The following is a 15,427-nucleotide window of genomic DNA, read 5'->3' as shown; positions in this document are numbered from 1 at the left end:
TGTTTTCTTTGGAGTAATTTCAGAGATACAGTCTGTGTGACTGCTCCTGGTTTTGGATTGCTCCCAGATGTCATATCCCAAAGGTTCAAGTTTATCTTTGGCTTCTTCGGAAGACAGTTCAGTGGCCATATCATTAATATGCAGATGACAGTTCTGTTTCCTTCTTGTCAGCCCAGGCAGGAGATATCTCTGTACTTTCCAGTGTCTGGCAGAGATAGGGAGCTGGAGAGAAGCCAAGAAACTGGGCTCATTCTGGAGCTTCAAACTGCTTCGCAATGACTGACCTGGAAACAAATTTTGAGGAACTTTTATTCAGGGATTCATTTGTTCAAGTCCTTTGTTGCTCTCAGGGTCTTAATAGTCTCCAACTATTCTGCACTTGCCCTCTGATGAGAAGAGCTGGGAATGCCCTCTGATGAGAAGAGCTGAGAATACTCTCTTCAGCAAACAAAGGAAAACCTAACCAAGCCCCTTTGCCAGGCCCAGAGTGTGGTTGCATCAGCTCATCTCTGCCAGAAAAGAGGGATCTGCATTCCCATCACCCTCCTTATCACTCAGTCTCAGCCACGTGCTGCCTTGTGCAGGCTCTGGAGCTCGTCAGGTGGCTCCGTGAACTAACACAACAGCAGAAAGAAACCACGCAGAAATGTGGATAATTCTTTCCACCATCCTCGGTTGCATTGGCTCTCCCAAGAGTCCAGCAAAAGCTGGGAGGGAAGAGGGAATGGGGCAGGGAAGTGAAGAGGAGCAAGGAAGGAGAGTGAGACCTGGCAGGCATGCAAGGTGGTACACCTGTGACCAGGCTCACGTTACTAAGCCTGAGTCTTGATAACCACTTGAAATTTCAGCTGCAGCCTTAATTCAGCTCGCTCTCTTTTAGTCACTATGGCTTTCTGAGGGTAAATTACACCCGCAGCTTGTTCCCAACAATGGGAGCAATTGAAAGCACTGTTTACTATCTACAGAGCCCTAAATAGTTGAAATCTAATTACTTCCAAAAGACTTTCCTTCTTTTGTCCTGTGGTGACCCCAGCATTAAATAGAATTGCTTTGGCCGTCTTGCCTAGGAATGAACTTTGAGGAATCTGGAAGCAAAATAATGTCTCTAGAAGGCATTTTCCTGAAGAACTCGTTCCTGCCAGAATATTTGCTAAGCCTGAACTTGCCCACATTTGGTACACGATGTAAAATCATTCTCCCTGCACATGTTCTCCACTAACAACAGGCCCTGGAGTCCTTGGCTTTCAGCCTGCTGTTGTCTATCTTTGTCCTTTAACATCGTGTGCCTTTGCCTGAGCACGCGTCCCGCAGCCTCCCACCCAGCTTCCAGAAATCCTCCACCCTGCCTGCACCTCCTCCTGCTGCCCACACCAGGCAGCAGGATGGGTCCAAACTCCCCAAGAGGGAAGCATGGAGACATGGCTTTCTCCTGCTAGTCCAGTCCCCAAGTCTGGGACTGGCACGCTTCCCCAGCCAGGAGCAGCCTAAAGGACATTTCCGGGGGTTGAGGAAGGACCTCAGCCACACACAGACATGAGAAAATAACCTTTTGCCTTGGAGACATGCTCTGTAAACTAACAACCACACACATCATTATCTCAGTGGCATTTGCATATGTGCTGCATTTCAACATGGCCTGCGTCCAATGAGTGGCATGGGGAGAACCCTTTCATGTGTACCAAATCCTCTGCAGTGGTGCTTCACAGCAGGGGTGCTGGCTTTCCCAGCACGGCTTAGGAAACATCTGTGTGCTGAGCTGCTGGTTGCACTCATGAAGGGATTACAGATGCCCTCCTCTTCCTCCTTCGCCTCTCCCCATGTAGCTCTGAGCTAACATTGTCCACCAGGTTGAGGTGCCTCTGCATCTGCTGCTGTGTAGGAGTCTATGAAGCTTCATGTCAGGAGTGATGTAGGTATATCTGGGCCTGTCATAAAGAAGGGGAAAGGACAAAAAACCTCTTAAAGTTCCTTCCAGCTTTGGTTAGTGTTTTTTGTGTTTCAGAAGATGATCCACTTCAAATGGTACTGATGGGCTTGTAGAAAATGCAGCTGCTTCTTGCTGTTCCTTTGAATTTAGCTTATTTGTGAACTTCAACTTCCTTTTAGTCCTACTATATTTTTCCAGAATAATCTGTGTAATTTATATTTGTGCAGTTATGCAAATAGATACAGTTATATCTCCCAGCTGAAAGTAGGTGAAACACTTTTACATCCCTGGAAAAGAACACCTTTTTCTGCCTGACTCACAGAATGTCCTGTCATGTGCCTCAACTTTAAGATATCAGACCTTCTGGTTTACTATTTTTAAAACTTATCTATTGCTTATTTAGGTATTTTTCTCACATTTGTTATTTATCTCAGTTTCATTCTGTCATCAACAGTATTAAGTTGTCACAGAAAAATGTATTCATATTAATTTATTTATGTATGTTTTCCTTTTAGAAACAACTATATATATTTCATGTATCTTGGATTATTTAGTGGAAGTGCTGCTTTATGCCATGCAAATAATCTGCAAGTAATCTCTCAGTGACTTCTAGTAAACCACATTGTTCATTCATTTCTTTTTAGATCACATTGACAACCATTGGCTACGGAGACAAAACTCCTCTAACTTGGCTTGGAAGGTTGCTTTCTGCAGGATTTGCTCTACTTGGCATTTCTTTCTTTGCACTACCTGCTGTGAGTATGCTTATGAAATTTGTAAAACGGTAATAGAAACTTCTGTAGCTTCTACCGCTGTTATGGTACCAACAGCTGAAGGAACCTCTCTGCATGAACAACAACTGTTTAAGGCTTTTTGCTCTGTGACAACACTGGTGAACTGCTACCCAAAATCCAAATGAAAGGTTTGGTGTTGCTGTCATTGCTTGAGTTTTGGGGAGTTCCTTTGGCAATAACAAAACTTGGATATAATCCTGAATTTGGTAGCATACTGTTGTTGAAAAATCCTTTTTTTTGTTATTAATTGTGGTTCATATATTACTGCTTTTCTTTCAGCTGATAGGATTTTCTGAATTAGTTTCTACTGAAAAAAAGTTAGATATTTCTCATAGGTTGTCTTGTATGGCCATATTCAGGCCACCAACAGAGAGTAATAGAAGGCATTAAATCAACCAAAAGCTAATGTCATTGAATGTAAAAATGCAACAATAATTTTCTGTGAATGATTCTAAATAAACATAAAATTTATTATGTTGCTTTTTTCAATGTTTGAGAGATTTTAATGGAAATGGGAGTCATCGAATGATTGAAGTATAGTGTAGTTTCAGAAGTAACACTTCATTTTTGTGAGTTAACTTCCTTTCTTTTTTAAATTAGCACTGAATAAGCATGAGATCAGAAGTGACATTTGTATATTGTTGTATTGCATCCTGAATAACGTATACAGAAAATCAATATTTTAATGCTAGGATGCATTATCTATAGATCACTATAAAATACGTATGTTATGACAATACATTTGTTTTCAGCCACACAGCCAAACCAAGACTAAAAGTCAGAATTTGCCAACAGCCTTGAATCATCTAGTGTACTGCATTTATTTCTTATTCTAAGTACAGAGAGTATTTCAGTATCTCTGGCATATTATAATGCATTCTAATTATATTTATAATTGTAATACATTACCTATTTGTGAATACTTGGCATTTAATGGCAGCTACTGTAATTAATTCTCTTTGTTACATAGTCACCACTAACAAGAAGGTTAGCGTTAGCAGGACTACAATGAACATGTAAAGATTAATAACCTTACATATTAGAGATGCCAGAACTTTTGTTCTCCATGTCGTATCTATATACAGACACTCATTTTCATCACAAACACTTCTGTGTTGAATCTCTCTGTAAAGCAAAATATATGTGTGAATCTTGTGCATTTATAATATTAAGAATCAAGTGGAAATATTCTTCCTTATAATGCAGACACATCCAGCAGAAACATTACACTCTTTGCAAGCCAGGGAGGGAAACATTCTCAGTCTTTGGGGTCTCAGTTCAGCAGAGGTCTAAATTGTCTTACTCATTTGAAGGTAGACATTTCATTGTCAACTTTTATCACCGCCTATAGCATGAACATTATTTAGATGGGAAAATGAGAAGAAATGGTCTTAATCTGTCAAGCAAGGCATATTCTATCTTTTCAAATTCAAAAGTTTTGATAAGCACTGCAGATATGGGCTTTGAAGTTCATATAGAATTGGCATATCTGGCAGCTGGCCATTTCATCATTCGAGGCTTGAATTCCTCTGAATGTTCCTGCCTGATATTTTACACATAGACACATATCCGTGGCCCTTAGAGTTGCAGGAACATAGTGTAGCACAAACCCAAGCAATGGTTGGGATGTGTGGTCATTGGTAGCACCACAGATGTTGTCTCTTCAGTATGAGTCTTCTGCTTCGCCACGAACGGGCACTGTTGTTGAGCCTTATACTGTCATAAATGTGTTACCTGAAGCAATCATGTGGTGTGACACCTTCACAAAACCTTTGTACGTGATTGTGTATATTTGTTGAAAAAACTGCCTACATAATGATAAATGGCGTATTGTCTTGTAGGGCATCCTTGGCTCAGGATTTGCGTTAAAAGTGCAGGAACAGCATCGTCAGAAGCACTTTGAGAAAAGAAGGAATCCAGCTGCCAGTCTAATTCAGGTAAATATGAAATCGGTGAAAAGGTAACAGTAGGTGGTTCAAAGCACAAGTTTTATTTTTTCAGTTTGGAGAGTTTTGTGGAAATAACATTTAACGGATTTGTTGTTTTAATGAAGTAAGTTTGTTCAGCGATTGCTGTGTGCTGCCATAATTGTGTATATAGCAATTCTATGCTTAGTTTTTGGGTTGTTCTATCCATGATGAAGAAACCAAGTCAAGGATGTCAATTGCATGCCTGCAGTTAGTGAATTACGTGCCAAAATAGAATTGATCCCTAGACAACCCAGCTGACAGCACAGCACTCTGGCCTATATTAAACTACTTTTCATCTACTGTCAGGGTTTAGGGTGCTCCAGTGAGTCATGTACTTGGTGAAAATGAAAAGTGTCCTGCCCAGAGAATTGCTTTCACTATTAGTCAATTCAAAACTTGGAAATGTAGGCACTAGCAATTCCAGAATGTCTGAAATTGTCTGAGGTGGTTTCACTGAGGTGGTTTCAGCTTTAATATTGACATGATGGGGCAGATCAACAATTTAGAAAGATTTTTTTTTAAAGCAAAAGTGGCATGATATTGGTTAAACAGCTGTTTTGCATGGTTTTTTTCCTTAACTTGCAGCCCTAGTTAAAAATCAGAAAATCCTCTAAAGAATGATTTTGCACCAAGCTTTACTATACTTGATTCACTGAAAAAAAAAAAAAAGAAGGGGGAAAATAACCTTCTGGAATTCTAGTTTATTTTTTTGGGATACCAAGTGTTTCATGGGTGCTAGTTACGCTGTTTTTTTAATTCTGAAATAATACATCCAAATAAAGAAGCTGAGCATGAATATACTAGAGTTCCATTATAAGTTCAGGATAGATGCCAGGCTGTCTTTGAAGCATTCTGAAAGTTAATAAATGTTTTCCACTATTACTGTTAAATGATTATTAAATACTAAATATTTGAGATGTAATATTTATTAGAATAATTAAATAAATAATAATAATTAAATAACCAATTAATAAAATAATTAAATAAATAATTATATCCACTCCTTTTGGATATATTGTACTGTAGAATGTCTGGGATATTTTCTAACACATATATCCTAATCTACTTCTTCCAAGTTTGGCTACCAGAGGAAACACACATTAGATTTAGGTTTTGGATGTAGTTCTTCTTATTACTGAATGACAGTCCAAACAAAATATTAGTAAGACAGCATGCTAAATAGATTAAGAGTAGCTAAGCTGACTGATTTCACAAAGTGACTCTCAATGGGCAAAAACACCATGGAAGGAAGACATTTGTGGTGGGATCCCAGCGATGAAAGTTGTTCAGCATTTACATGTTCATTTTCATGTCCAGCATTTTCAGTGGTCTGGAAATTAAATAAAGTTGCTGATGGAGATAATTGTCAACAGCACAAGGCCTGGCAGAATGGTAAAGATGAGGGCAGGCACATGGGAATGAACCTGAGGATAATCTGGGTTCTCCAAACGGCTTAATTTACCAAATACAAAACTTGATCAAGAAATAATGAACTCAGACTATTACAAGGGGACTCTATCCTAATATTAGTGACTCTGGAAAGGATTTGACCAAGGATGAGAAACACAGAGGAGAAAGAGTGAGGAAGAAGAGTGAAGAGCTTCATACAAGTTCCCATTATGTTACTCCAGCTGGTTTATTACAGTCCTTAGATAAAGAACCAGAAAGGTAACAAGCAGGAGAAGGTAGATATTATCACTGTATATGGTGATGCTGGTACTAACATGCTGCATATTAACTCGGCATCTACACTTTGTAAATGAGACTGGAAAATTGGAGAAAGCAAAGAAAACATTGGAAAAACTTAGTCCAGTACTGGAGAAAATTTCAAATTTATAAATGCAGGATGTGTCAGAACTTCATATCATTGTCTACTGTAACACTTCCTGCGCTTTTTTAAATTGTCTATTGTAGATGTTGATAATGAACTACCGTGGAAATCAGTGTGCTCTAGCTCACCAGCATAATGCCTATTTCATAATCAGTTACTCTGTAGAATTAGTCTGTGCTAACTCCTCTGTTGCCATAGGTATGCCGTCTGCTAGAGCCTTTACCTAACTTATATTATCTGTCTTTATCACTATAGAAAACTGGAATGTTTCATAGGAACATACTTTTCTCAATATATTTAGCTTGTGACAAATATCCAGTGTGAATATTGTTTGAACGTAAGAGTACAAAGAGGAAGTCCTGAAACCTACAGGACTATTCAGTGTAGGAGACAGAAATGTAACAAGTGTCTCTGGCTACAACCCAAAACCAAAGAGTTTCAAATTAAAATAATGCAGAAATCTTTGACAATGACAATCATCAACCAGTGGAATGATTTACAAAGTAAGTGACAGGTTCTCCATCTGTAGATGTGTTTCTGGGAGATACGCAGTATGAAAACACAGATATTAGATTGCATACAAGAATACCTGGATGACATTTAATGGTTGACAATACACAGAAAGCACACATACTCAGCTAGTACAAATTAATTTAGTTATGCTGACATCAGGGAAGCTGTTCCAGTTTGTAGACCTGAAGATCTGTCTTACAGTCTGCATGCAGTTATAAATCTAAAGGGTGAATACATTTTCAAAGCTACGCTTTGGTCACTCACCTTTGAAATGATTAATTTTGTGTTTTTAAACATTTAGCAGTGTTTCAAACCACAGAGAACACTTCACTTTTCTTCTAAATGCTTTTTGTCTGGTTTTCATTATCATTTACAAAATGTATTATGACACTTTCTTTACCTCAGACTGCAAGTTTGTGTGTGTGTCCCATATGGACTTGTCACAAATAAATCACTGCGATGCTTTTTTGAGCACCTGTATGTGTTGAATATCTCCTGGTGCTTCCATGGAGCCAGTAACTCTTACTTTACCATGTAAAGCATATTGTGATTCACAAAAGTTTTGGTAGGTTTTTACTGGTATTTCCTTAATCAACCTAATAAAGCACATCCCAATCTGAGCAAAATCCTCTCTCTCCGTAATCAGTGCAGTGGCATTGTCACTTCATGTTCTTGGTTCCTTTGTGCTTTTCTATTGTTTCCCCATACCAGGCTTCTTGGCGGTTTTATTCTACCGACACCAGCCGAACAAACCTGACAGCCACCTGGCGATATTATGAAAGTATTCTTCCTCCCCTCAGGCATGTATCAGTGCTAAGAATGATAAAAGAAAGTCACGACTTGTATTGGTTACTAATATGCTTTTCAATTTTTTGTTTCATCCCCTGCTCCCTCTTGCCTTGTTTTTTTTCTTTTTTTTACCATATATCCTGCACGTAGTGTGTATGGCGTAGTTATGCGGCTGATGAGAAATCGGTTTCCATTGCTACCTGGAAGCCTCATTTGAAGGCCTTGCATACCTGCAGCCCTACAAAGTAGGTACAAATATGGCAGCTGGTGCTGTTCTTGATGTCTGTTCAAGCTTAAAGAGAATTACTATTTGTCTGTTTCATCTTGTTTTGTCTTCCTAAGTCCTCTCATTAAAAATTTCTACTAACAAATCATATTTATAATATCTAAGAGCCTAGAACAGTGAGACAAATACAAATCATTGCTATTTATCTGAGCACAGGCATTAGAAACATTTTCCTAAAGCCCCACTCATATATCAAGGTTAATGTTTCACCCAATTTCAAGTTCTCTTTAAGGAGAAGATATTAAACACAGAATCACAGAATGGTTGGGGTTGGAAGGGACCTCTGGAGATCATCCTAGTCTGACCCACCTGCTAAAGCAGGTCCACCTAGAGCAGATCACACAGGAATGCACCCAAAAGTTTAATGCAGAGCTTGTTCCTTGATTTAATAGTATTTTTATGCCTGTGCCTCTATGTAAGGCTATCACTACAGATCTGCCTTTGTGAGGAGAGAGCCTTGTGGTATTCTGCAGGTGAATGCACTGGGGGAATTCGCTCCTTTTTGTCATAACTTCTGGTATATTCAGTATTTCCTCAGGGTAAATTATATCCTTGGTTATACACAGAGTCAGTGGAAGATGACTCAAAAGACCTCATGTCACAGTTTGGGTAACAGGAAATATTTGATGTCCTAGTTTGGATGAGAACTCACAGAGCACTGTCAGCCGAAGACTATTCAATAATTCAGTAAAAGGTTTACGAGAAGGTAGTAAATTGACTGATTCAATATGGGGCACAGATCAGGAAGTAAGAGATACTTGATAAAGATGAAAAAGGAGAGGGCTACGAGCCTTATGGGAAAGCTCTGATAAGCATCCTAACTGTTGTTATTGCAGACAGTGCAAGAGAATTAGTGGTTTCTCTCAAAGCTGGGTGATGAACATCCACATGACAGTAAAAAGGTAATCCTGTGCCAGCAAGCTCAGCCAAAAAGAGGTTTGGCTGTGTACCCAAAGCTGATCTTTGAATTTCAAAGAGTTGACAAGAACAGAGCCATAAGTAATCCATTACCATAACTGTAATTCCAAAATGCTCCAAACTCAAAGGAGCTTTTAGATTAAAAGTTACATGGAATATTGATTTTTGACGTATACCAGCAGGTTAAAGGCAACATTGGTATAAATGGATGGATATAAAATTACATAAATAAGGAAGCTGTATCCCACCAACAATATTCTAAAATATATACCTCAAAAGTGCATCTACTTGCTATTTTAAATAAGTGTATTGCTGTGCTATCTTAAAATTAAACCTTTTTATTTACTAGAAATAACTTTATCTAATAAGAGCCTACAGCTTTCTGTTGTATATGTGTCAGCAATGCATTTTGCCTAAGTGCTTTGCCAACTCAGTCTGCAGTGGTATGTACTAAGCATGTTCTGCATGTGTTAAAACAACTGAATAGTTTCTTTATCAGAAGCATTGTAGTTACGAGTCTTGCTTGAATGTTTTTGTGGTTGCAATGTAACGTGTGTTGTACACTAATGATCATACCCATTTATGTTCATCATATATCTAACATCATGTGTAACTAAGTGAAGTGATTACTATCTGCATAACAAGTATGTTTTTTCCCTCCCACTCCCTGACCTGAAGAAAAGAACAAGGGGAAGCTTCTAGCAGGTTTGTAATTTCTTTTATTTCTTTTATCTGTGAAATCGCTGCTTCTTAAAGGCTTTTAGATGCTTCAGGTTCTGTGCCGTAGGTTCAATGAACTGTAACTGTTAACTGATAATAAACACAAGTTGCCTTTGTTGAAACTCTCATCAATAGACTAATGCTGCTGAAATTGGCTTCTTTGTCCCAGTTTTTGTATGAAAAATCTAGGCAGTTTTTTTGCTTTTCTAGACACATATTTTAACTATGAGGGGGAGCTCAGTTTGAACAGTGGCAGAGTAGCAATGGAGCAGCCTCCCCAGACTCAGCTCCTGGGTAAGGATGTGGCCCTCAGTTTCTGGTATAAAATGGATGCTCACGGTTTCCAGGAATTGCAGTGGAAGTTACGGGCATATAGTTGAATTTGGCTTTATGAACAAGCCCACCAGCCCTTTGTCACGGGGGAGGACCTCCCAACAGGGCTGGTTGGATGTCACCTCAGCAAAGGTGCGTGTTGCCCTGCAGAAGCACCCTTAATGCTTCCTCAGTGCTGTCTCTCCACATTTCCTAACTTTTTCCTGCCTTTCCCTCCTAAGGAGCATTTTGAGACATAGCAGGTGGGGGAAAAGCACCACCGCAGTGGCTCAGCTCCTCCCGGGTCACAGTATGCTCTCTTGCATGTTCCTGTTCAGGTGGAGAAGGCAGCCTGGCATCTCTCCTTAAATAAGCCCCATCACCACTGTCTGGGAGGGCAGGTGGTGTTTTCACCCAGCCTGGATGGCGGCTGAGGACCAGGTGCTTACAACACGCAGAGGCAGGCCTTGGTGGGACTATCCTTGCTGGCTAAATTAAGCCCTGGAGATGCACGTCCTAAGGCAGTAAGAGAAATGCTGCTCTTTGCTGCACTTACAGCTCAAATCCTTAGAGATGGAAAAGGACTTGGTGGCTACAGGAGAAATTACACCACCTCTGGAACTCATTAGGGATGGGAGTCAGCAGGCATTTGGCAGCTGGCACTGTGGTATCAGCACAATCAAAGAATGGTAGAGTTTACCTCCCAGCAGAAGATTGGCAGCAAATGAGTACATACTCCAAAAATGTGATTTGTGCAGGGGAGAGGGGATTTTCCCAGTTGTACCTGCACGCGCTTAGAGACAAATTTACTTACAATAAGTAGAAGCTAGATGCAAAAAAAAAAAAAACCAGCTGTCAAAATTATATTACATACTCTATGTAAGTGATAACTGTTGTGGTTTTTAAAGTAGTCAATGATATAGCCAGATTTTTTCACTTTATTTTCACTGAATGGAAGATGCTTGTCCCTTCTGAAACTCTTAATTAATATGTGCACTGCTGAAAATTAATGTAGGTATAAAAATGAACTAGTCAACTCCTGAGATCCAGGTCTACAGTAAAAACCCTACAGACCACTCAGTGCCTTTTTAAAAAGGTGTGTTTTGTCAGTGGCTGTTTATCATTCTTATGCTGATCTACTGCTGTATGTTTGTGTCACTTAAAATACATGTGTTGTATGTGGTCTTTTGTGGTAAAAATGTAAATGCAAATTGCTGTGATGTACTTCAAGATAACTGTCCTCGACTATTTAACTTCTTTCTTACTGCAATGCTGAGTGACTTGCATGGGATGCTATGTGAACTAAGTAAGCTGCTTCTTGTTTCACTCTTCCAATGAAAATGTGTTTGCACAAGTAGTGCGTTGGATTGCTTTCTGAATATGCTCTTTAGTCCATTCTAGTAACAGTGGTGAAAAATTGTTATTACTTCAGGTAAAAGTTAATTACTTTTTCCTACCAAAATGACTTTTGTATTTACAGAAATGAATTTGTCTTCTGTTATGTATAGACCTACAGTCTTTCATTAGGTAACTAAAAGTTGCTGTGCATTTGAGTTGAGAGAGCTGTGCTTATGAGGCTGTACACAAATAGTATTTATTTCAGCTCAATTACGTAATGTGGCTGAAATTCTTCCTGTGCAGGAAACTAGGTCAAGACTGATAAGTCTTACAACATCCTGAGAGTATAAGCAGTCTTAAGCTGTGTGTATGACATGCATTGGGTGTCTGCAAAGAGTGGATGTCACCCATCTAGTGTTGTAACTAGTGAGCCTGAATACGAATTCCCTATTCAGACAACTCTCTCTGGTACAGTAAGAGGGAGTTTTGCCAGTAAAGGAGCTTGGGGGAAAAAACTCATCCCTGTTCTGAGGGAAACAAGTAAATTGTAGTCTGGAATTCTCTCCACCTCCTATATCATATCTGTTTCTAAAAATAAATAAATTTAATGTAAACTCTCTGCATGCACTATTATGAAAAAGAATTGCCAGTGATGCAGAATCTAACTTGAGGTGGAAAGCCTAACCCCTTACCTAGCAGTGGAATGCTTAGTAACATGGTCCTCTATCTCCCCTCACTCCTAGTAAGCTTTGTAGTAATAAACAGAAGCTCTTCAGGATGTACACTCCTCGGAAACATAGGTATTCAGCATCCTGCCTATTCACATGATGTTTGAGAATGCCAACTAACATCAGGTGCATGATTCATTTACTTCCCCTCCTTAATGCTTTCAAGTTCTTTACTTCTCCAAAGGAGGTTTCTTGATTTTTTTTTTAAGTGCTTGTGGTTCTCCTCACTGCTTGTTGCCTGCAATAACATTAAGACAATGGCAATAATACCAGTTGTTTGACTCTCATCTGGTCAGACAAATTGCGGTGTGCAGCACGCGCAATTTGCCAAAACACGGTTCCCTTTCTCCGCCTGAGACTTGAACTTTTGGAATGCATTGCCCTGCAGAGGTCTCAAAACGGGGGTTGAATATTTGGGTAAAGACATTTCCCAAAGTCCAAGAGGATTTATATATATATAACCACAGCAGTAGAGTTCTCCATCTGATCATTAGTGGGGAATATTAAGCTATTCATTACATTAAGCTATATCAACAGTAAAAATGTGTGATTGTTGTTGAGAAGAATCCCCTTGGACACAGCCCGTGGAAGCTGTGCTTGTGTCCTGTACTGGAAGGTAGAGGAATGCATGTGAAATCAACCATCTGCTTCAGCTGAATTCTGTGGAAATTGTGTCTCTTACCAAAAATGGTAATTCCTAGATGGATGGATCTTGCAGGAGGGAACCCTTGATTTATAACTAAAGCTTCTTACATTTTTCTCTTACTGTTTGAAAACAATTTAAAAATCAATAGAAGTACATACTGATGATAGAATATGGAGATAAAAATAGTTTCTCTTCATCTGGAAACTTGTTTTGGAAAGGAAAAAGTACACAAAACCCGTGAACTTCATTTTTTTTTTTCTGTTTGACATTATGTCCCTGAAATTCTTGTTATTACTCATTGAAGGTATGAGATATAACACTACATTTCTTGGGTTTGTGCTCCTAGCATGAGACTGGTGGAGAAGTCTTGAGTGTTGGAACTTCAGGTCTCACTGTGCCATCCATTGCATTTGCATTAGTTCAGCTGACCTTCTTTTCAGTAAATTTGTCTGTAGGCTTGGTAAGAATCAACATCTGTATTTATTTGAAGTTAACTGCTGAAAAATGGCACGTACGTTTGATTGCTGTTGTTTGTCGTGGTTGATAATTTTTGAGTTTTAGGTTCTGCATCAGCTCGAGATCCAAAGCATTCCCCCTCACCCTCAGGCCCTTCAGTTACTTCTGATTCATTTCAATGTCTTCCCATCCCACTGCCACCAGCCTGCTCAGTTTGAAATCATGAAAATCAGTTTGAAATCATGAAAATGTGATTAGTAGCAAGCAGTAGTGCTGCTGGTCTGAGGCTGAGGCAGGGCAGAAGATAAACTTGACCAGAAATGCAGGAAGGTAGGCAGGGAAACGGGAGTGGGACTCGGAGTCAAAGAGATGCTCAGTTAACCAAAAGTGCAGTAATATGGTCCATGAAAGACAGACAGAGTTGTGAGTACGGGAGATAAAAGCAAAGGTTTGTAGGCATTTATCAATTAAAATAAAATCTCATCAAGTCCAGTCGTTTGGTCGGGCACAGAAATGTTCATTGCCCCTGCAGTGAAGCTACAGTGACCTCTAGTGTCTCTAAACACCTATTCCTTCATAAATCGAAGCTGGAAAAGAGAATTTTAAAAAGACAAAACAGGTCCTCTGCTATCACAGGGAAATGAACAGCTCGTGCATGTACTGACAGGGGGAATGTGTGGTAAGATCCTACAACTGAGCTTCCAGAAGGCAAACAAATAGAGAAAAGTCACTTGCCTTTTTTTTTTTTTCCCCCACAGGTGCCAGTTGTAATTGATCTCCACTAAAAGATTAATGTATTCAATATGAATATATTCCACAACTTGCAACCTGCAAGGATAGTGGAGCAATAGGTTCGAAGAGATTGACATTGCCAAGGAAAATTGTAATGCAAAGCAAATATATATATATATATATATATATATATATATACGTATTTATGTATATATATCACAGTATCACAGTATGTTTGGGATTGGAAGGGACCTCAAAAGATCATCTAGTCCAATCCCCCTGCTGGAGCAGGAACACCTAGGTGAGGTCGCACAGGAATGTGTCCAGGCGGGTTTTGAATGTCTCCAGGGAAGGAGACTCCACAACCTCCCTGGGTAGCCTGTTCCAGTGCTCTGTCACCCTCACTGAGAAGAAGTTTTTTCTCATATTTAAGTGGAACCTCTTGTGTTCCAGCTTGATCCCATTACTCCTTGTCCTATCATTGTTTGCCACTGAGAAGAGCCTGGCTCCATCCTTGTGGCACTCACCCTTTATATATTTATAAACATTAATAATGTCACCCCTTAGTCTCCTCCAAACTAAAGAGACCCAGCTCCCTCAGCCTTTTTTCATAAGGGAGGTGCTCCACTCCCTTAATCATCTTTGTTGCCCTACGCTGGACCCTCTCCAGCAGTTCCCTGAGGGGCCCAGAACTGGACACAATATTCCAGATGGGATCTCACCAGGGTGGAGTAGAGAGGAAGGAGGACCTCTCTCGATCTACTGGCTCATGGTCATCCTGCTGTCCATATATATATACACCAAACTGGGATAAATCATGTAAGGTACAAGAAATGATGGACAGACACACACCTGAAAGAATGCAGAGATGACTGAAAATAGCTGTTGTTCTCTCAGATCCTTGTCATTTAGGTCTGCTTCAGGAGCCTGTGTATTTTTAGAAAGCATTTAGATACCCATGTTCCTGATTCTTTCTCCTGGTTTTTGCCCTTTTGACCAACATTCAACTTAAAGTTCAGGATATGTGAATTTCCAGTGACCTTTAACAAGTTTGCATTAATTCAAGGGATTTCCTTTGGATATCATGCAAAAGAGAGAGGATAAAAGGGGAGAGGAAAAAAATATAGGTCCTGCAAGAAGTGAAAGATTTCTAGCACAGCACTGGATAATGCTAATTGAACCAGCATTAAATCAGAGTAAATGGCCCTAAAAGCTTCAATGGCTACTGATTTGAGTGCAGAATGCCCAAAGATGCTTGAAAGGATGTAGGATTATCTCCCCTCTGTGTCTCTAACATCATCTCTACCTCTGTTACAACAAGAGGGTCAAGAGCCAGGAACTACATAGCCTGTACGGAAAGGGACTTTCACCATGGGAAAAAGCCTGGTCAGAACACCCCCAAAATTCTCTTGATTCAGTTATTCCTTCATGATCTGATATTTATCACATATAGAAGAGCCCCAGGCA

General features: G+C 39.6%; 1 protein-coding gene across 2 annotated transcripts in view; it reads left to right on the top strand.

The window, feature by feature from the left end:
* The window catches only part of KCNQ5 (potassium voltage-gated channel subfamily Q member 5), a 286,898-nt gene that overhangs the window by 242,034 nt on the left and 29,437 nt on the right, over positions 1 to 15,427 (top strand). For both annotated transcript variants that reach the window (XM_065834714.2, XM_071806871.1), the window contains exons 6-9: positions 2,572 to 2,682; positions 4,563 to 4,658; positions 7,975 to 8,069; positions 9,707 to 9,733. In XM_065834714.2, coding sequence (XP_065690786.2) covers positions 2,572 to 2,682; positions 4,563 to 4,658; positions 7,975 to 8,069; positions 9,707 to 9,733 — 329 coding nt within the window. The remainder of the gene's footprint in view (positions 1 to 2,571; positions 2,683 to 4,562; positions 4,659 to 7,974; positions 8,070 to 9,706; positions 9,734 to 15,427) is intronic.

Source organism: Patagioenas fasciata, chromosome 3 (genome assembly GCF_037038585.1).
Source record: "Patagioenas fasciata isolate bPatFas1 chromosome 3, bPatFas1.hap1, whole genome shotgun sequence".
In the NCBI taxonomy this organism is placed as follows: Eukaryota; Metazoa; Chordata; class Aves; order Columbiformes; family Columbidae; genus Patagioenas; species Patagioenas fasciata.
The sequence above is the reverse complement of the archived record's forward strand: the minus strand, read 5'-3'. Positions and strand labels throughout refer to the sequence as shown.